The following is a 23,077-nucleotide window of genomic DNA, read 5'->3' on the forward strand; positions in this document are numbered from 1 at the left end:
GTGTCATTAGCATTACACTTTTTAACTCGTGTCACAAATGCACCTTGTGCTAAATGCCAATCTTCTGCAGTATACTTCATTATGATTAGTTAGCTTATTCATGGTAAGATCACTTGCTGTGTTGTGAACCGTGGTCCGGAGGAACGTTGCTTCTTCGGCGGTGCGTGCGTGTGCATGCGCGCGTGTGATTGAATGATGGGAAACTTGAACTTGACTTCTGGTAAATTTTACAATCCAAATCCTCTCCTGCCAAGGTCCAATGTACACTCACGGGACTGGAAATGGCAGCACAGGGCTTTACGGTACCAGTGACTCAGTTTCAAATCCCCCTGCTGTCTGTAAGGAGTTTGTACGTTCTCCCTGTGACCTTATGGGTTTCCTCCAGGTGCTCTGGTTTCCTCCCACAGGCCAAAGATGTACTGGTTGATAGGTTAATTGGCCATTGTAAATTGTCCTGTGATTAGGCTAGGGTTTAGTCAGGAGTTGCTGGGCGATGCAGCGTGAGGGTTGTGGAAGGGCTTGTTTTGCGCTGTATCTCGATAAATAAATAAAAGACCACAAAACACAGGAGCAGAATTAGGCCACTCAGCTCATCTAGCTTGCTCTGCCATTCCACCATGACTGATTTATTGTCCCTTTCAACCCCATTCTCCTGCCTTCTCCCCATACCTTTGACGTTCTTAGTAATAAAGAATTATCAACCTCTGCTTTAAATATACCCAATGACAGCCTCCACAGCCATCTATGGCAATGAATTCCACAGATTCACCACCTTCTGACTAATGAAATTCCTCCTCACCTCTCTCATCTCTGTTCTAAAGGGGCATCTATTCTGAAGCTCTGGCCTCCAGCCCTAAGCTCTCCCACTGTAGGAAACATCCTCTTCATGTCCACTCCATCCAGGCCTTTCAATATTTGGTAGATTTCAATTATTGTAAGTCTTTCGTTACAATCAGTGGTTGGGAATTCCTGCAAACATTTTGACACCATAGCACAGTCTCTGAGATATACGAAGCAGGACACATCAAACAACATTTTATTTTTTACAACTTTGTTTCGTTTTTATTCAAATTTTTTATTTTTTTTAAAAAAACCTGTTTCTGTTCTACTGTCTACTCATTAAAATGAAGTATAAAAAAATAAAACATCTTATTTAAAAAATATTGAGAGTCCCAGGAGCTGTCTTTCCCTATGTCCGCTGGCGCTTGGGAAGGCGTGTCCTCCGAGTCCTTTTGGTGACGGGGTAATTGATAAACTCAAAGTGCCTTTGGCGGTCCTGGTTCGGAAAGAGCGGCTCCCCTTTGAACAGTCTTTTCATGAAGTGGACTTCTCGCTGGTTCTGCCTCGTTTTTGTTGCCTTCCTGGGCTGTCCCTTCCTGGTGAAGGCCATGTACCAACCTTCATACTTGGTGTTCCTCAGCGCCGTGTAGTTATTTTCCAGCAATATTTCAGTGAAAATGCAATCCTTGCCTTTGCCAACCAGCTGTGGAAATACAGAAATGCCACATTTAATATTCTCAAGATCCAGGATTCAAGAATGTTTAATGTCATTTCCAGTCACAAGTGTAAAGTACAAACTCCGGACCATGCAGCACGAACAAAGCACGTAAGATAAAGAACACAATAAATATAAGTTCATAAGATGGCTTGCGTAGATCGATGGATTGCATGTTTCACTAGGCACAAGGGTGAAGTAACTCTGATAGGAATTCATAAAATAGTGGTGGTGGGATGGGTTAGTGGGTGGAGATGTTGATCAGTCTTACTGCTTGGGGAAAGTAAATTTTTAAGTCTGGTACTCCCGGAGCTCACAGACCAGCCATTTTTGATATCTCCAGAAGCGGCTTGGAAGATGTGCACCTTGGAGGTGCAGCCTTGGGCAGCCATTTTGGGCCTGATTCCCTGGTAGTGTCACTAACTGAAGCATCATGGGAGATGGGAACATCAGGAGAGTAGGTGTGACTGTCGGAGGCCTCAGCATCGAGCAATCTGTCTAACTCTCTCTCCTCCCCCTCTCTCCCCCTCCCCTCCCCCTCCCCTTCCCCTTCCCCTTCTCTCCCTCTCCCTTCCTCTCTCTGTTTCTCCCTCCCTCTCAATGGAGGTAGGGGAGAAGAATCTGCTAGCTCTCGAGACGGGAGAGCTCAGATAAGTGTCTCTTCAGAATGTAACATCGAAACAGTGATCTGTTTGTCTCTTCTCTGGCTGTGGGATGGGTGTCACACCTCTCTCCCTTGTTAGTGAGAGAGAGAGAGAGAGCCTGTGGCACGTCAAACTGCTGAGTGAACGATGGTTTTTGTTGGACTGCAGAGCACAGTCTCTCTTTGGGGGTTTTGCTTGGTGAGTGGGGGTTCCTGCTGGAACAAGTGGGGGGAAGGTTGATGATCTGCTGCTGCTTGTACACGGGGGGGGGGAGGGGGGCCTTGGGGCTCTAATGTTTTCTGTCATTCATTCTTTGTGGTTTTTCTTCTGCTTCGTAGATGTCTGTGCAGAGTAAGAATTTCAGGTTGTATACTGTATGCATTCTCTGATACTAGATACAGCCATTGAACCCTTGGTGTGGATGCTACTTAGGGTCCTCCCTGATGGGTTTGGGACAAACAGTCCATGAGCAGGGTGGGTGGGAACCTTCATGATGTGATTTCCCAAATTCTGAAGTATGAACCTTTCAGATCCTTGAGATTAGTGCTTGGAAATCTTATTTCACTCTTAATTCTTTATATACGATCCCTCATAATGGCATGATGCTGCCTGACCTGCTGAGTTCCTCCAGCGTTTTGTGTGTGGCTCTGCATTTCCAGCATCTGCAGAACCTCTTGTGTTTATGACATGACCATTGTTGAGTTCACCACTATCAACATCTGGCTGGGGAGGTGGGGGTTGCCCGTGACCAGAAATTCAACTGGACCAGCTGCGTGACCATTATGGGTACAAGAGCTGATCCAAGGTATCCCTGTGATGAGTGAGTCATCTTCTGAAACTCCGTTACAAGACAAGAAGGCAGGAGAACGGGTAAGAGGGACGTGGAGCAGGCCTGATGGGCCGAATAATACAATATGGAGAGCAAGTTGCCCACGCATCAGGCTCCCCCCCTCCATGCAGCTGATATGACTGAGACCGATACAGTCTGGCACCAGCAGCATCGCAGGAGTTGCCAGTCAGTGTTGAACTCCACAGAGGACTGCCTCGGGGCCTCCAGCTCTGGAATTTTTCCCTCAGGGTTTAGTCCCGAAGCCTCCCCCATGAGTGGGTATAGCCGCAGGGCAGTGGAGGTTTGAGATCAGAGTTTTCCTTCACCTAGATGAGCTGCCAACCACGGCTGACGAGCCTCATCTGTCTGAAGCGACTGGTTTTAAGGTGCTAATAACCCATATTTACCTCTTCTCCTGTCAGTAGAACTGGTTCCACTGGGCATAGCAGCTAAGCCACACGTGATGGCCAGGAGCTGGACTTGGTTGTCAGAGGCTATTTGAGACGCACGCCATTGGGAGCATTTAATATGTAATGGGAGCTTGTCCCCACTGTCAGCACCACTCCGTACACTTATTGATAGCCTTAGGAACTGTTCCATGCTCTACAGCACAAATATCGAGGTAATGTTTCTCATTTGAAAGTTCTACATTCTGCTGTAGTTGCTAAGTTCAGTGACTGGTTACACAAGAGATGGCAGGTGCTTGCTTAGTCCAGCTTGTGCAAGCTCGGAGTGAGCAGTGGGGTCTGACTCCTGGAGTCGATGGAACGTCTAGCCCTAAGAGCAATCGCTATGGCTGGGACCGCTCTCCATGTCTTTCAGAAAGGGACTGGATCAAAATGGTCCCATAGCAGAGTGTTCACATGGCCTGTTCCTGGCTCCGTTTTCCCAAAACAGAGTCTGCAAAGTGTTCTCTGTTATAATCTAACTCCTTTATTCATTGCCCCGTTCACTGAAATGGACTTAGAAAAGACAGACTGGACAGGGGAGGGTGGACTGTAGAAAGGAGGTACTCAACGGAGGAGGGCGATAGGGATTCTCCATCCCATTCCAGGCTGAAGCCCAGTCTGGGGTTTTTTTATAGTGAAAGGGAAAATGGAACAGAATGAGGCCATTCAGCCCTTAAAACTTGTGTTACAAAGTTAGGAAGTGTTCATTCAGCTTCTTGACGTCACACAGAATAGAAGGAGCCATTCATGCCTTCATTGCTGTTACAAACGTTCTTAGCTATCCAGTTAACTCAACTTCTGCACTGCTGGCCTCCTGGCTGACAGCTTCACCCACGCTCATGTCCCCCAAGGTAGAGAATTGCACAGAGACAGGGAGTCTGAACAATACTAAGTGGAGTAAACAAATCTACCAAGGTTCCTGTCATGCAACATGCACAAAACGCTGGGGGAACTCAGCAGGCCAGGCAGCATCTATGGAAAAAAGTACAGTCGACGTTTTGGGCCGAAACCCTTCAGCAGGATTGGAGAAAAAAAGCTGAGCAGTAGATTTGAAAAGTGGGGAAGGATCATAGAAACAAAGAAACATAGAAAACCTACAGCACAATACAGGCCCTTCGGCCCACAAAGCTGTGCTGAACATGTCCTTACCTTAGAAATTACCTAGGGTTACCCATAGCCCTCTATTTTTCTAAGCTTCACGTACCTATCCGAAGTCTCTTAAAAGACCCTATCGTATCCACCTCCACCACTGTCGCCAGCAGCCCATTCCACTCACTCAACACTCTCTGTGCAAAAAACTTACCCCTGACATCTCCTCTGTACCTATGTACAAACTGTGCCCTTTTGTGCTAGCCATTTCAGTCCTGGGAAAAAGCCTCTGCCTATCCACATGATCAATTGTTATTATTTAAATAACTGCTATTATTTCTGAAGAGTCTGGCCAGTGACAGGGATAGTCACTTCAAGATCGCCAGACTTCATCTAGCACTGATAATGTCCTGGACAACACCTATTCCTGAACCAATATCACCAAAACAGATGGTATTGTAAACTGCTCCACAATCACGGACTAAACCCAGAACACCAGCGGCAGCTGCCTCTAAAATTTAGTTAACACACACAAAATGCTAGAGGAACTCAGCAGGTAAGAGCATCTTCGAGAGAAAGAAACAGTTGAAGTTTAGTGCTGAGATACTGATTGACCCAAAACTACCATTGTTTATTCTCCTCAGTAGATGTTGCCTGACTTGTGGAGTCCTTCCAGCATTTTGTGTACTCCAGTATAGTAGAATACTGCAAGTCCGATTCACTGGTTCATTGGCAAGACCAACAATGGGGGAGCTGCATAGCCTCTATAGTGCTGTTGACCCGACCTCTTTCATGTCTTGGAGTCGCCTAATGCAACCACCAGGGAGGGAAATGCAGGAGCTGGCTGTGTGCTACTGGATGCTGTACTGGGTTGGGGGCTGGCCCCTCCCATCAGTGCTTAGTCCCAGGAAAACAAGCTGGACTGCATTCGACTGTGGCTGCACTGAGTGAGATGAGAAACTGCAGTAGGCTTGTTCTTGCAGAAACATGGCTCCAGGACAACATCCATGCATCAATCTACAGGCCAGGACACTCTGGGACTTGGTCTATATTATTGTGTTTTCTTTTGTAACTGCATGTTTTTCTGCTATCATAATTATATGTGTTGTGTGCTGTGTGTGACTGTACGTACTGTGTTGTGTACATTGGCCCCAGCAAAACACTGGTTCAGTTAGCTGTATACATGTGTATGGTTGAATGACAATTAACCTTGAACTTGTGCATGATGCTCAAGATCTCCAGCACCTGCAGGAACTTGTGTTTCTGAAGTTTCAGTCCTTTGTCTGTAGCGGTTCTGAATTTTGGAAGTGGAGTGTAACATAGGAAATTGCTGCAGGTAATGGACGAGAAATCCCATCTTTGTGGAATCTTATTGTATGAAAATTGGTACTTGGGTTATATACGATGACAAAGTGACTTCTTCAAAAGAATTTCATTTACTGAGTGCTGAGCAAAATCACGAGGTTGTGAAATGCATCATAGAAACACAGTTTTGGTTTAAAGAAAAGTCTATATTAGCTGATCTGCACCACAAATGCCTTTACCTCATAAGAATTTATCCAAATATGTAAATCCAGGAATATGGCTGCCAATGCCAGAGGTTATTTTGATGCCACTTATAATTTCTGATTCCCAAGCTGGGAGAAGCTGGCACTAAAGAACTGATCGTACTGAGGTCAGAGCATTCCAAAGTATTTCAGCACGTGTACCTCCCTCACCTCAAAAACAGCAGCCTTTGAAAATCTCTAAGTAATTACAGAGTTACTGACATCTATCCTCAGAACCACATGCCCTGCAATTTCCTCCCTAATCCTCTTTGGCTCTGTACTTTTCAAAAAACTCCTTAAAACCTGACTAAGCTTTGATCATCCGTCCCTGTCTGCCCTCGCTATTGGATATCACAGATCCAATTGTGTCATTTTACGGAGTAGTTGCAAAGTTCTCCCATTGTTTGGGAGTCAACCTATCCTCAGTGAATGTTTCTAGACAGGATGGCGGTCCTGACAAAGAGCTGAACCATTAATTGTTCTCCTTCCACGGACGCTTCCTGACTTGCTGAATGTTCCCAATTAACAAAAATGACCCGTGTGTGATCACAGTGTAGTTTGTGGGAGATTACTGTGAGCAAACTGGGTGTTGTGTTCCAACACCGACCACATTTCACTGGCTGTGAGATAGTTTGGGATGTTAATAGCAGGAGGTGAGAGATTATACAGCAATTGAAAGACTGACTTATATTTTCCTATGTGAGTTGTGGTTCAGTTTTGACATGAGACTACAGGTTACAGTGAAATATTACTGTGTTCCACACAAATGTTGAAGGTACTCCTGTGGGTCTTGTTGGGCTTATGCCACTTTTGGACTTTGGTGGTCTTCAGATCTCAGATTCAGTCTGGAACTTACCTTGCCTACAAGTTTCCCTTTCCTGTTCATGCAGATATAATGCCCTGTCTCTGCTCCCCGAATCCGTACTCGACTGTCAAATGTGTCCGTTTCCACCAGCAGTTTAGCTGCAAGAACAGAGAGCTCCATTAAAGTCAAGGCCTTCACTAGAGATAACAAGATTGCCAGAATCATTAGCCAAGGAACCACAAGGGACAAGGGAAGAAGGGAGATGGCAGTGGAGTTGGGGGAGCATGATGGTCCGGTACCTCGAGTGAGGAAACAGATAAATAAACTGCACGGAGAAGGCACTGCACAGGATTGGGAAAAGCTGCAGGAAGTTGCAGATTCAGCCAGCTCCCCCTTGGGCACTATCTTCTCCAGCGTCGAGGACACCTTCAAAAGGCGATGCCCCAGAAGTGTTCCATCCATCAAGAAGGACCACCTTCGCCCAGGACATGGCCTCTTCTCATTGCTAACGTCAGAGGGAAGGTACAGGAGCCTGAAGACATACACTCAGTGTTGTAGGAACAGCTTCTTCCCCTCCACCATCAGATTTCCGAATGGACCATGAAGCAACCCATGAACACTACCTCACTATTTTTGCTCTCTTTTTGCACTAATTATTTAATTTTAATATTTCTATTTTCTCATTGAAATGTGGTTTTATTTTTGTATTGCGCTGTACCACAAAACAACAAATGTCATGACATATGCCAGTGATATGAAACCTAAATCCGATTCTGATTCCGTTCGCCCCATTCCCTATGAGATCCTTGGGCACTCATGTAGGAAATTTCCCAATCCCAATCCAATCCGATTCTGATTCCGTTCGCCCCATTCCCTGTGAGATTCTTGAGTACTCATGCAGGAGCTTTCCCAATCCCAATTCAATCCGGAGTCCATTCATTTGTTTTTGCAGAATTGTCCTGCTCTATTTACATAAATATCCCTTAACCCCTGCAGACAAAGCTCCACGTGGCTGGCACAAATCCATAGTAATCAAATCACTCTTCCATGATCAAATATTAGAGACCTACTATTCTACAGAAAGTCACTGAGCCCCACATCAGATCCTAGTCTGTGACTCACTCTCAGCTTTATTATCCAGTATATAAATGAAAGTCAAAGTAAGTTTATTATCAAAGTACATATATTTCAGCGTATAGAATCCTGAGATTCATTTTCTTGGGGGCATACTCAGTAAATCCAAGAGCCATAATAGAATCAATGAAAGACCTCACCCAACAGGACAGCCAATCAACCAAAGTGCAAAAGATAAAAAATTGTGCAAATACAAAAGGAAAAATAGAAGTAATAATAAATAAATAAATAAGCAATAAATATTGAGAACATGAGATGAAGAGTCCTTGAAAATGAGTCCATAGATTGAGGGAACAGCTCAGTGATGGAGTGAGTCTGGTTCAAATCCTGATGGCTGAGGGGTAATAACCGTTCCTGAACCTGCTGGTGTGAGTCCTGAGTCTCCTGTACCTTCTTCCTGATGGCAGCAGTGAGAAGAAAGCATGGCCTGGGTGATGGGGGTCTCTGATGATGGATGTTGCTTTCCAAGGACAACATTCTGTGTAGATGTGCTCAATGGTGGGGAGAGTTGACCTTTGATGGACTGGGCCATATTCACTTCTTTTTGTAGGCCTCAGAAATTGAAATCCCAGGATCATTTGGGGCTGTGGGAGTTTGTGAAGGTTCCCGCATGTTTTAATGGTCAAAATGAGTATAATGTAAACCCTTTGATTACATTCCAGTCTATTCCTTGTTCCTCAATACTGTTGGTCCATGTCTATATCCTCCACCCAACCAATCTTCTCGATTAAATTCTGTCTGGTAACTTACACCTGTAAGTCTATTATTTCATATAAATACTCCGAATCCCTCAATTAGCCTTAACTCGCATCAAGAGATCTCTCGGTCTATCTATAAACCAGTCAGATCCCTCAATTCAGTTCCAGCCTGAATCTCGCTCCCAGCTACATTAATCGTAAATCCCTTGATGTGATTCCCATTTTAACTCACTCCTGGGCATCTATTATGCATCTCCTCAATCCCTCGGTATATTCCATTCTGAAATTCACTCCTAGGCGTACATATATTACTTGGAACATCAGTCTGAAGATTTTGGTTGTTTTCTGACTGACTTGCAAAAATTAACATGGAGTGATTATCCTAACTACCCCGTTACTCAAAATTTCAGAGTTGAGTCCATTTAATCTGGTGTTGAGAAGGTTGCAGCATGTGAATTGAGTGTGTAAAATAAATTACAATAATTGATAGACACCATTTTTGATTGACAGGAGATGCCCAACCTTCATTCCGGCCAGGGTCAGCTGTGGCATCACAGACTACATTGTAAATACCTGTTGGTATTTATGTATTTATGCACATTTTAGTCCATATTTGTACTTTAACTTCTAACTTTATTTTTATATAATTATTTATTCATATAATTGTTAAATGCTGTTGCTTTATGTTGCATGTTGCAACACACTTAATACAGGACATCTTCAAAAGGCAATGTCTCAAAGAGTTGGCATCCATCACTAAGGACTCCCATCAGCCAGGACATGCCCTCTTCTCACTACTAACGTCAGGGAGGAGGTACGGGAGCCTGAAGGCACACACTCAAGGTTTCAGGTACAGCTTCCTCCCACCCACCATCAGATTTCTGAATGGACAATGAACCCACGTACATGGCCTCACTACTCAGCATTTATCTTTCTTTTTTTCTCTCTTTTTGCAACATGTTTAATTCAATTACATATTTACTTATACAGTGTATATACTTAATGTAATTTATAGTTTATTATTATATATTGCACTGTACCACTGCCACAGAGCCACAAATTTCACAACATCTGCCAGTGATATTGCACCTGATTCTGACTGTGAACACAGTTGGGGCTTGAGCTGAGCTAGTCGGTACGTCGGCGTTGTCAGCGGGATTTCTCACCGTATTTGCTGCCATCTTCAGCAGTTGCGTTGATTCTCTTGCCGAGGATCTGGACGTGCTTACCGCTGGTGCGACTGTAGAGCTGGTAGACGCGGATGTGTCTGTGGCTCAGCTGGTCCGTGTTCCGAGCGTGGTCTTTGACGTGCTGATTAAAATTAGGAGACGATTGATTCTCCCCCTTTTAGTTTACAAAGGGAGAAATAAAATCAATTTGCTTTTACTCTGCCGGAGCCCAGCGATCTGGCGCAGATCACACGATGTGCCCCAGTCCCTGTCTCTGCATACTCACACCACCAGCAATACTGAGGGTGTCTGCAGTGGTGGGGCATGGCCCTGGAGGCTACATGAACCCTACCCCACCCATTCCCCACCACCAATCATCGCATTAACACTCCCTCGCCATGGGGCAGCCAATATTTCCAACCTGACTAATGCAAATGTTAGCATTCATTTTGAGAGGATTAGAATATAGAGAGCAAGGATGTAATGCTGGACTTTATAAGATACTGGTCAGACCACATTCGGAGAATTGTGTGCAGCTTTGGGCCCCATCTCTAAGAAAGGATGTGCTGGCATTGGAGAGGGTCCAGAGAAGGTTCACAAAAAACGATCCCAAGAATGAAAGGGTTAACATACGAGGAACACTTGATGGCTAACTGCAGTATGGAAGAGTGAGGGGGGAATGTCTTTGAAACCTACTGAATCTTGTCAGGCCTAGTTAGAGGGGAACTCCACCATGGACAGTCCCAAGCCCGGCTGCGAAAGGAGGGGGGTTGGGCATGGGGTGAGCCACCCCACCCCGTAACAACCCAGAGCTACAGATACGCCAACAGAAGCTCCAAAGCCTCATTCCTGGAAGAAATAGTATACAGCAAGAAAATGGGCTGCACTTGGGGACAACTTGAAACTCTGACAAGCTGCTGTTGGTGGCCTGCGCCCCAGTAGGGCGATGGGCTTAAGTAACTACAGAAATAGATCGAGTGGGTGTGGAGAGGATGTTTCCTCAGCACAGCCTCAGAACAGAGGGATGTCCCTTTAGAACAGAGATGGAGAGGAATTTCTCTAGCCAGAGGGTGGCAGATTTGTGGAATTCATTGCCACAGACGGCTGTGGAGGCCAAGTCAGTGGGTGTACTTAAAGTGGACGTTGATAGGTTCTTGATTCGTAAGGGTGTCAAAGGTTATGGGGAGAAGGCAGGTTGAGAGGGAAAGTAATTGAATGGCAGAGCAGAGTCGATGGGCTGAATGGCCTAATTTTCTCCTATGTCTTATGGTCTGACATGGAGACAGGCACCTTGGCTCACTAAGTCTGTGCTGAGCATTGAGTACTTACATTAATCTCATGTTACTCTCCCCTTCACCCAAACATGAGAGACAACTCACAGCAGACCATTAACCCGCCAACTTGGGATGGCAGCACATGGCGGGGTGACTAGCAGAGCACTTTAACGTACCAGCAAATGGGGTCCAATTCCTCCCATTCTCTGTAGGGGGTTTGAGGATTCTCCCTCTGACCGGGCACTCTGGTTCCCTCCCACATTCCAAAGACATACTGTACGGGTCAGGGTTAGTGAGCCGTGGGAAGGCTACGTTGGCGCTGGAAACGTGGCAACACTTGCAGGCTGCCCCCAGCACACCCTTGAACTGTGTTGGATGATCACGCAAAATGATGCATTTTGTTTCAATGTACAAATAAAGCTAATCTTTAAATATTTAATAATTCTTCCCCCGCCTTCATTTCTAAAACCTCTGGAGCTCGTTGTGCAGTAACAGATGAATAAACTGGACATTTTAATCATCAATTGTGGGAACTCCAGACCAAGAGACTGGAGGATAGAGAATACTGGTAATCACAGCTGGTTGAGGACCAATCTCCGTCTCTCCCTTACTGTCAGTAAAACAGGAAAAGGCCATGGATGTATCCAATTCCAATTTACATTACCCAGAGATTAATCCCCTTAATACCCCTCAGGAAGCATGGTGGGTGGTTGGTACATGGGACTAGCAGTGCAGATGTACTGGTGATGAAATAAACAGTGTTTTCAAAACTCTTTGGAGAGCTGGGAGATGGGAAAGACCTATATTTCTTTAGCAGCTTTCTCAAAGTTTAATCTTCAAAGTAAATTTATTATCAAATTATGCATATGTCACTGTATTCTACATTGTGATTAATTTTCCTGTAAGCATTTACAGGAAAATAAAGAAACACAATGCAATGTATGAAAAACGATAATGTTCCAAAGCAGGCATCTCAGGTACTCTACTGTGCAGTTACCTGGGCAGAGAGTAAGGCCCTATAAAGGTACTGATCAGGTAAATTGTTTAATAACACAAGAGATTCTGCAGATGCTGGAAACCGAGCAACACACACAACATACTGGAGGAACTCAGCAGGTCAGGCAGCATCCATGAAAATGAATGAACAGTAGTCACTTTGGGCCAACACATCGACTATTTATTCATTTCCATAATTCCTACTAGTAACTTCCTTTAGTACATCTACTAATAACCTTGTTAGACTTTTTGTTTATAGCTCTGTAGGCTAAATTACTGTACATTCCCACATTATAAACATAGCTATTTTTCAAAACGATATTATACTGGGTTCAGGTATTAGAACATCGAACGTAGAATAGTACAGCACAGTACAGGCCCTTCGGCCCACAATGTTGTGTTGACCCTCAAACCCTGCCTCCCATATAAGCCCCCACCTTAAATTCCTCCATATACCTGTCTAGTAGTCTCACTAGTGTATCTGCCTCCACCACTGACTCAGGCAGTGTATTCCATGCACCAACCACTCTCTGAGTAAAAAACCTTCCTCTAATATCCCCCTTGAACTTCCCACCCCTTACCTTAAAGTCATGTCCTCTTGTATTGAGCAGTAGTGCCCTGGGGAAGAGACGCTGGCTATCCACTCTATCTATTCCTCTTATTATCTTGTACACCTCTATCATGTCTCCTCTCATCCTCCTTCTCTCCAAAGAGTAAAGCCCTAGCTGCCTTAATCTCTGATCATAATGCATACTCTCTAAACCAGGCAGCATCCTGGTAAATCTCCTCTGTACCCTTTCCAATGCTTCCACATCCTTCCTATAGTGAGGTGACCAGAACTGGACACAGTACTCCAAGTGTGGCCTAACCAGAGTTTTATAGAGCTGCATCATTACATCGCGACTCTTAAACTCTATCCCTCGACTTATGAAAGCTAACACCCCATAAGCTTTCTTAACTACCCTATCCACCTGTGAGGCAACTTTCAGGGATCTGTGGACATGTACACCGAGATCCTTCTGCTCCTCCACACTACCAAGTATCCTGCCATTTACTTTGTACTCTGCCTTGGAGTTTGTCCCTCCAAAGTGTACCACCTCACACTTCTCCGGGTTGAACTCCATCTGCCACTTCTCAGCCCACTTCTGCATCCTATCAATGTCTCTCTGCAATCTTCAACAATCCTCTACACTATCTACAACACCACCAACCTTTGTGTCGTCTGCAAACTTGCCAACCCACCCTTCTACCCCCGCGTCCAGGTCGTTAATAAAAATTACGAAAAGTAGAGGTCCCAGAACAGATCCTTGTGGGACACCACTAGTCACAATCCTCCAATCTGAATGTACTCCCTCCACCACCACCCTCTGCCTTCTGCAGGCAAGCCAATTCTGAATCCACCTGGCCAAACTTCCCTGGATCCCATGCCTTCTGACTTTCTGAATAAGCCTACCGTGTGGACCCTTGTCAAATGTCTTACTAAAATCCATATAGATCACATCCACTGCACTACCCTCATCTATATGCCTGGTCACCTCCTCAAAGAACTCTATCAGGCTTGTTAGACAGGATCTGCCCTTCACAAAGCCATGCTGACTGTCCCTGATCAGACCATGATTCTCTAAATGCCCAGAGATCCTATCTCTAAGAATCTTTTCCAACAGCTTTCCCACCACAGACGTAAGGCTCACTGCTCTATAATTACCCGGACTAACCCTACTACTTTTTTTGAACAAGGGGACAACATTCGCCTCCCTCCAATCCTCCAGTACGATTCCTGTGGACAACGAGGACATAAAGTTCCTAGCCAGAGGCTCAGCAATCTCTTCCCTCACCTCGTGGAGCAGCCTGGGGAATATTCCGTCAGGCCCCAGGGACTTATCCGTGTTCTGGGATATCCTAAGGCTGTTATCATCACGTAGGATATTTCTTCATTTTCCTATTAATCTTTATCTTTTTTTTTTACTCCTCTGTTGGCCGACCTGTCCATTCATCCACCTATCAAATTAAACCATTTGACCTATGTAACTTGTCAACAACTATCTCCATCTATTTACCAATTAAAGTACCTAAACTTGTTTTACCTTATCTCTCTTGCCCCTTTATGCCCTCTCTTTCTCCTCCCCACTCTCACAATCTGTTCACCCCTCACATCTTCCTCCCTCTGGTTTCCCACCTCCTTCTCTTTGGCCCACTGTCCTCTTATGAGATTTCTTCTTCTTTACCTCTTTACCACCTATCAACTCCCATCTTCTTACTCCATCCCCTTCCCCCCCTACCACATATCCATTTTCTCCTTCACCTGTCTTACCTATCACCTTCCAGCTCATGCCCTTCAACCTACCCCCACCCCACCCTTCTATTTCTGGCTTCTGCCCTCTTCCTTTCCAGTTCCCGTGAGAGCTCAGCACAAAACATTGACTGGTTATTCCCCTCCATAGATGCTGCTTGACTTGCTGAGTTCCTCCAGTATTTTGTGTGTGTTGTGCCAGATCTCAGTTATCTACAGTCTGTCCTGTATCCACTTAAACTTCTGCCTTCCAACATGTTCAGCTGTTTCCCTTTTTGCCGGCCTGTCTGTATCCGCCCATTCTTGAGCAGTCCTCCCAAATACAGGAAGGGTATTATGTTTAAAGTGGAGGGTCCCACTGAATATCACTGCCCTGGTGGTCCGCAGGAAGGTTCAGGAAGATCTAACAGTTCCGTTATCCATTCACAGGCTCTTTTTTCCTATTTTCTATTTTTATCATTCAGACAAAAATGTTCCTTCTCACTGCAGCATATTTTCCGTGCAGTTGACTGAACTGAGCCGCCATCTATTCTCCTGTGGACATGTGTCTACAATGCATAAATATTCTCAAATTCCATTTGGCAGTTTCACCCCGAGAGCTAGGGCTAAACATGAGGTCTGTGTGACTCTCAGTTCCATATAGAGATGTAACGATTGGCTAGACCCAGAGCCTGAATGCTCCCTTTGATCTTTAAATGCAGATGCACCAACCAATCTTTCCTCACTGAATAAGGAAGGCTCTGGCACAAACCAAAGGCCTTAAACAAGGAGGACTCCCCATGCACCTACTCTGCTTTTTCAGAATTGTGGGTTTATTTAACCATGAATTTAATTCCCCTTTTGATTCAGCTGCTGCCTTCTTCAAGCACAATAAATGACCCTGTGCAAGGAGTTCCACAGGACTAATAGTAGATCGTTCACTTCCGAGGTGCACGCGAAGCTTACCCCTTCTGCCAGCCTATTTTGTTGGCCAAGTCACTTCTATCAGTGAGCTTTTCTTAAAAGCCACATATGGTACACAGGGCAAGAGCAAAAATAGCCTGCAGGTGAAGTGGGGAGAAAAGTTCAAAGTTCAAAGTATATTTATTACCTAAGTTCTTATCTGTTATCATATACTACCTTGAGGTTCATTTTCTTGCAGGGATTTACAAGGGAAAAAGAAATAGAATAGAATTTATGGAAATTATGCATAAACAAAGACTGACAAATAACCAATGTGCAAAAGAAGACAAACAGCAAATAATAAATAATATTGAGAACGTGAGTTGTAGTGAGTCCATAGGTCATAGGATCAGTTCAGAGTTGAGGTTCACACCAGTTCAGGAGCCTGATGGTCGAAGGTGATAACTGTTCCTCAGCCTGGTGGTGTGGGACCTCCTGCCCAATGCTGGTAGTGACAAGAGGGCCAATAATTGGAACAGGGTGTAATTCTGACAGGTTTGATATTGTTGTCCTGTTGTATTCTTATGCAGTACTTTGACTTATTATCTTGAATGGTTAAGCGAGTAGGTGAATTAGTTGGAACAACGGAACGTCTGTCATTGAGTGAAGGATCTCAGCTGCAAAGCTGCAAACCATGTCCTACAGTGCCACCACTGGTAACGGGCTGTAATATACCGTGACGTGTTTATACAGCCATTATAAATTAACTAATTGATTTATTGAGATACAGTGTGGAATAGATCCTTTTGGCCTTTCGAGCCATGCTGCCCAGCAACCCCAGATTTAACCCTAGCCCAATCACAGAGTAATTTACAATGACCAACAAACCTACCAACCAGTATGCCTTTGGACTGTGGGAAGAAACTGGAACACCCAGGGAAAACCCATACATTCTAGGAGAGGACGCCTTACAAATGACGTCAGAATTGAACTCTGATGCTCCGAGATGTGACAGCATCGTGCTAACCAATACACTACCACAGGGCCTCATATTCCATAACACAGGAATAGACATTTGTATTTGAAAAATATGATTCCAAAGTCGGATCATAATTGCAGAAATGGAAAGTAAGATCTTACAGACGTTAAGAGTACTTAGACTAAAGATTCTTTGATATAGGAAGGTGTCTATGGGAAGCCAAAAATACACTCTCAACACAGAAACCCAGAGAGGAGGCTGACTACGGAGTTTTCGACACAAGGTTCTGATTTTCAGCCATGAACTGTGCTGAGTGGGTGTGCAAATGGGAGAAATGGTTCTAAACTGACTTCCTTGCCTCCACATTTCCTGAAATGTTGGATCTGACTTCCGCCATAGTTAAAGGAGTAATTGGTTTCAATGGTCCACTGTTGTAGGTGATCTCACAACATTAGTGTGACTCCAGTAGGGATTAATGTGTCTCCCTGTTCCTTCAGTCACTGATTGCGAGATCTTGTTGTGCATTCCTCCACTTCAAGAAAATGTCATCGGCTGTGCAGCAGGTGGGTGCCTTCATATCTCCACTTGCAGACTGCAGTCGGGTGCTCAGAGGTGACCAAGAAATGGGATGACAGTTCAGTGATTCTTTGCACCAAGTCACGGGGCAACAGAAATGGTCCAACCTGACATAGTGAAGCAGAAGAATGGATGAGGATGGGAGAAGGTGTGGTGGACCAGGGGTTGGACATGTGATGGAACAGAAGGTGTGTGGAGATGGAAAGTGTGGTGGATGGGGATGGAGGTGTGGTGGATGAAGATGGAGGTATGGTGGACAGGGGTTAGACTTGTGATGGAACAGGAGGTGGTGATATGGTGTGTGGAGATGGACAGTGGTGTGGTGGATGGTGATGGACGTTGGGCATGTGATGGAACAGGAGGTAGAGATGTGGTGTGTGGAGATGGATAGAGTTGGAAGCATCGGATGAGGGTTAGACATGATGGAACAAGCGGTTGTGGTATGGTGTATGGTGGTGGATGAGGGTTGGAGATGTGATGGAACATGAGATGGGGTGTGGTGTGTGGAGATGGATGGTGGTGTGGTGGATGGAGATGGAGGTGTGATGGAGGTTGGAGATGTGATGGAACATGAGATGGGGTGTGGTGTGTGGAGATGGATGGTGGTGTGGTGGATGGAGATGGAGGTGTGATGGAGGTTGGAGATGTGATGGAACAGGAGGTAGGGATGTGGTGTGTGGAGATGGATGGTGGTGTGGTGGATGGAAACAGCTAATGTGAAAAGGAAGACAAATTGTACAAATAAGAAATAAATAAGTAAAACTGAGGACATGATTTGTAAAGTCCTTGAAAATAAGTCCATAGGTAGTGGAGTCAGTTCAGAGCTGAAGTCAGTGACGTTATCCATGCTAGTTCAGGAGCCTGATGGTTGAGGGGTAGTACTGTTCCTAAACCTGATGGCATGGACCTAAGGCTCCTGTACCTCCTGCCCAATAGTAGTAGCAAGAAGGGGCACGGCCTGGATGGTGGGGGCCCTTGATGGTGTATGTTGCTTTCTTGTGCTTCTAAGAGCAGGGAGAGTTGAGTGAAATCTGTAGAAGTTGTGTATTTAAGTTTTCAAAAGACATTTCACAAGTTGCCACATCAGAGACTGCTTCATGAATTGGAGGACATATGTTAGCATGGATTGAAAAAGGAAGTTGGAAATAAATGGGTCAAATGAGGGAACATGGTTATAGAAAAGGCCCTGGTCAATAAAACAGAGGTGACCTGACAGTACAGTCTTCTCTCAGAAGCCAGTGAGTCTCTGGAATTCTCTACCCCTGAGGGTGATGGACGCTGATAATTTATAGTTGAAATAATAAATACGTGAAATATCAAGGAATTACGGGGTATTGGCACAGAAGAGAAGTTGAGGCCAACATGGATGAGCCATAGTCATATTTAATGGTAGGGCAGCCTTGAGGACTCTTTATATGGAGAAGTTAACCCAAATTTCACATCCTTCCTGGATATCCCAAAGGATTTATAATGAAGTAACACACACAAAATGCTGAAGGAACTCAGCAAGTCGGACAGCATCTGTGGAGATCAATCCTGATGAAGGGAAGGGTCTCAGCCTGACATGTCGATAGTTTATTCTCCTTCATAGATACTGTCTGACCAGCTGAGCATCTCCAGCAATGTGTCTGTGTTGCTCTGGATTTACAGCATCTGCAGAATCTCTTTTGTTTCCAGTGGAATACTCTACTCTACTCTACTGTAATAACTTAGAATGTTTGACAGCTAATTTGGCAGCACAAGATCCCGCACAGGAATGGGAAAAGAGTCACTGGTCTGGCCTGAGGTCCAGACCACTGGAGAGAACTCTCTTCTTTCAAATGCCACATTGACCTGGGACTGAGACGTTCTCATCCCTGTGACACTACGACATAATTGCCACAATGTCGCCCAGTCCCAGACACTCCAGTGTGCGCGAACAGGCATGCCGGGGTAGTGGAGGTATAATTTGTCCATCAGTGCTGATCACCCCATCCTTGACTAAGCTGTTCCACGTGAACACGATCTGTTATGAGTCAACATGATGCTTTCAGATCGGGTCATGCACAGCACGTACCTCCGCCGCACCGCTCCCGTGTGTTTCTGGGGTACAGGGGCTAGCGACCCTTGTGCCTGTTCTCTGAGCAGCAGTGAACCATCTGATTGGCCTATCAGAGTTCTCTTTGGGAACTAGCTGACTTGATCAGCATTTCTGATCTGATTATTGTTCACGATTGCACTTAATAAAAAAAAAATCACTCCAAGCCTGATACACTGTCATCGAGTCAAAGAGCACTACAGCTCAGAAACAGATCCTTTGGCCCGTCTAGTCCTTGCTGAACTGTTTATCTGCAGATAGAAATGGAGGTGTGGTGGGCAGGGACCCGGCATCAAAGGTTACAGTTCACACTTAATAACTTCTCTTTTGTCTCTTCCCACTTTCTTCAGACCAAGGGTGTAGCTATGGGCACTTGTTTGGGCCCCAGCTATGCCTGCCTCTTCGTAGGTTATGTGGAACAGTCTGTGCTCCAAACCTATTCTGGTACTGCTCCCCAACTTTTCCTTCGCTACATTGACGACTGCATTGGTGCTGCTTCCTGCACCCATGCTGAGCTCGTCAATTTCATCAACTTTACTTCAAACTTCCACCCAGCTCTCAAATTCACTTGGTCTATCTCTGACATTTTTCTCCCCTTTCTCGATCTCTCGGTCTCCATCTCTGGAGACAGACTGTTCATTGACATCTTCTACAAGCCCACTGACTCTCATAACTACCTCGACTATACCTCTTTCCACCCCGCCACATGCAAAAATGCCATTCCCTATTCCCAGTTCCTCCGCCTCCGCCGCATCTGCTCCCAGGATGAGGTTTTCCGTTCCAGGACATCTCAAATGTCCTCTTTCTTTAAGGATCGTGGTTTCCCTTCTGCTGTAATCAATGATGCCCTCACCCGCATCTCCTCCATTTCCCGCACTTCGGCTCTCACCCCATCCTCCCGTCACCACAACGGGGACAGAGTTCCCCTTGTCCTCACCTACCACCCCACCAGCCTCCGGATCCAGCACATTATCCTCCACAACTTCCGCCGCCTTCGACAGGATCCCACCACTAAGCACATCTTTCCCTCTCCACCCCTCTCCGCTTTCCACAGGGATCAGTCACTCCGTGACTCCCTGATCCACACGTCTCTCCCCACTCATCTCCCACCCGGCACTTATCCCTGTAAGCATAAGTGCTACACCTGTCCCTACACCTCCTCTCTTGCCACCATTCAGGGCCCCAAACAGTCCTTCCAGGTGAGGCAACACTTCACTTGTGGGTCTGTTGGGGTCATCTATTGCATCCGGTGCACCCGGTGCGGCCTCCTCTACATCGGTGAAACCCGACGCAGATTGGGGGACCGCTTCGTCGAGCACCTCCGCTCCGTCTGCCACAACAGACAGGATCTCCCAGTAGCCACCCACTTCAACTCTGCTTCACATTCCCATTTGGATATGTCCATATATGGCTTCCTCTACTGCCATGATGAGGCTAAACTCAGGCTGGAGGAGCAACACCTCATATACCGTCTAGGTAGTTTCCAGCCCCTTGGTATGAACACAGAATTCTCCAACTTCCGGTAATTCCCTCCCCCTCCCTTCCTCTATCCCTATGTCACTCTGCCCCCTCCCCCAGCTGCCTATCACCTCCCTCATGGTTCCGCCTCCTTCTACTACCCATTGTGCTTTCCCCTATTCCTTCTTCACCTTTCCTGCCTATCCCCTCCCTGCTTCCCCTCCCCCAGCCCTTTATCTTTCCCCTTACTGGTTTTTCACCTGGAACCTACCAGCCTTCTCCTTCCCACCCTCCCCCCACCTTCTTTATAGGGCCTCTGCCCCTTCCCTCTTCAGTCCTGATTAAGGGTTCCGGCCCGAAAGGTTGACTGATCATTTCCACGGACGCTGCCTGACCTGCTGAGTTCCTCCAGCGTGTTGTGAGTGTTGCTTTGACCCTAGCATCTGCAGATTATTTTGTGTTTAAAGGTTACGGAGAGAAGGCTGGGGAGGAGAAAAAAGGATCAGCCATGATTGAATGGTGGAGCAGACTCGATGGGCTAAATGGCCTTAATTCTGCTCCTCTGTGGTAAATGCGGGCTCAATCTTAAGTTTTAAGAATAAATTGGATCAGTACTGTACGCGGATAGGAGAGGTCTGGAGGGTTATGGACTGGGTGCAGGTCAATGGGACTAGCGGAATAATGTTTCGGCACAGACTAGAAGGGCCGAATGGCCTGTTTTCTGTGCTGTTGTGTTCTATGGTGCTATGGTTCTAAGTGATGGACAGGCCTCCATGTCCCATCCATGTACTTATCCAAATTTCTCTTAAATGTTGCAATTGAACTCTCATTCACTACTTCCTCTGGCAGCTGGTTCCACACTCTCACCACCCTGTGGGTGAAGAGATTCACCCTCATGTTCCCCATAAATATTTCACCTTTCGCCCTTAGCCTGTGACCTCTAGATCTAATCACACCCAATCTCAGTGGTAAAAATCTGTTTACGTTTACTCTATCTGTAGCCCTAATGATTTTGTATACCTCTATCAAATCTTCCCTCGTTCTCCTATGCTCCAGGGAATAAAGCGCTAACCTGTTCAGCCATTCTCAATAACTCAGGTAAATTCTGTAAAACTCAGGCTGGTGCCTCATTTCCCTGCTGTCACCCCTCTGAGATGGCTGATCAGCAACAAGGGAAGAGACATGTTGAAGATTCCATAAGACATTGTTCGTTCGTTAGGTGCTGTGTCGTATGACATGGGCGATCATGGTCTCTCCATGGTCATGATAGTTCTTGGCAAATTTTCTACAGAAGTGGTGTGACATTGCTTTCTTCTGGGCAGTGTCTTTACAAGACGGGTGACCCCAGCCACTACCAATACTCTTCAGAGATTGCCTGCCTGGCGTCAGTGGTCACGTAACCAGGACTTGTGATCTGCACCGGCTGCTACCTGCTCCCATGGCTTCACGTGACCCTGATCCGGGCTAAGCAGGTGCTACGCCTTGCCCAAGGGTGACCTGCAGGCTAGCGGAGGGAAGGAGTGCTTTACGTCTCCTTTAGTAGAGATGTATATCTACCCTGCCACCCAACATAAGACATAGGAGTATAATTAGCTATTTGGCCCATTGAGTCTGCTCCAAGAAACATTCATTCAGAACTGGTACCTTTTATCTTAGAAAGCTACATCTGGAGCTGGCAATGAATGGAAGACTAGTTCAGTACCTTCTCGCGTTCAGAAGAATGAGAGGTAATGTATTAAAATTTACAAATAGGATTTCAGAGGCTGGCTGTGAGGCTGTTGTTTCTCCCCTGACTGGGGTGTCTAAAACAATCTTAAAATAAATGTTCAGCTATTCAGGAGAGAGATTAGAAGAAATAACTTCACTCAGAACGACTAAGGTTGGCTGAGCTACTGAGGATATTCAATATAGATTGCTTGATTTTGGGGTTGGTGGGATAAAAGGTTAGGCAGATTCTTCTTGAATGGTGGAGAAGTCACGAAGGGCCAACTGACCCTCTTGTGTTCCCATATCTTTACCTTCATGACCTGGTGTCCTTTAGGAAGTGTTCAAACCTGACTTGCTCTAGCCCGTATGATTCTGCAGATACACTAAAATTCACAAGACTTAGGAGCAAAATTAGAACATTCAGCCCATCAACTCTGCTCTGCCATTCCATCATAGTTGATTTATTTATTCTCCTGCCTTCTCCCCATAACCTTTGACACCCTGACTAATCAAGAACCTATCAACCTTCACTTTAAATATACCCAGTGACTTGGCCTCCACAGCCATTTGTGGCAATGAATTCCACAGATTCACCACCCTTTGGCTAAAGGAACTCCCCTCACCTCGGTGTTAAAGGGATGTCCTTGTATTTCAAGGCTGTGCCCTCTGGTTATAGACTCCCTCACTACAGGAAACGTCTTTACATCCACACTATCCAAGCTTTTCAATATTCAATAGGTTTCAGTGAGATTCCCCGTCAATCTTCCGAACTGCAGAGAACAGTCAAATGCTACTCATATGTTAACTCTTTCTTGCCTAGGATCCCGTTAACTTTTTACTGACCCGTGGACTGGCTCACATGAGGGATGGGTAATAAAGCTCAGCTGGAGGTGCCCATGTCTTATGGAGAAGTGAAACGTGTGCTGGGTTGGTGGACATGCTGCGACAGAGGAATGGGAAGGTAACACACCAGGAGATC

General features: G+C 45.6%; 1 protein-coding gene across 1 annotated transcript in view; it reads right to left on the minus strand.

The window, feature by feature from the left end:
- Nucleotides 1-1,099: 1,099 nt before the first annotated feature.
- Nucleotides 1,100-23,077, minus strand: part of LOC140202105 (fibroblast growth factor 17-like) — a 74,971-nt gene continuing 52,993 nt past the window's right edge. Inside the window, exons 2-4 of the mRNA XM_072266963.1 lie at nucleotides 9,857-10,034; nucleotides 6,910-7,016; nucleotides 1,100-1,483 (exon numbers count right to left, since the gene is read on the minus strand). Coding sequence (XP_072123064.1) covers nucleotides 1,190-1,483; nucleotides 6,910-7,016; nucleotides 9,857-10,034 — 579 coding nt within the window. The 3' untranslated portion in view covers nucleotides 1,100-1,189. The remainder of the gene's footprint in view (nucleotides 1,484-6,909; nucleotides 7,017-9,856; nucleotides 10,035-23,077) is intronic.

This window comes from Mobula birostris, chromosome 8, assembly GCF_030028105.1.
Source record: "Mobula birostris isolate sMobBir1 chromosome 8, sMobBir1.hap1, whole genome shotgun sequence".
NCBI classification, from domain to species: domain Eukaryota; kingdom Metazoa; phylum Chordata; class Chondrichthyes; order Myliobatiformes; family Myliobatidae; genus Mobula; species Mobula birostris.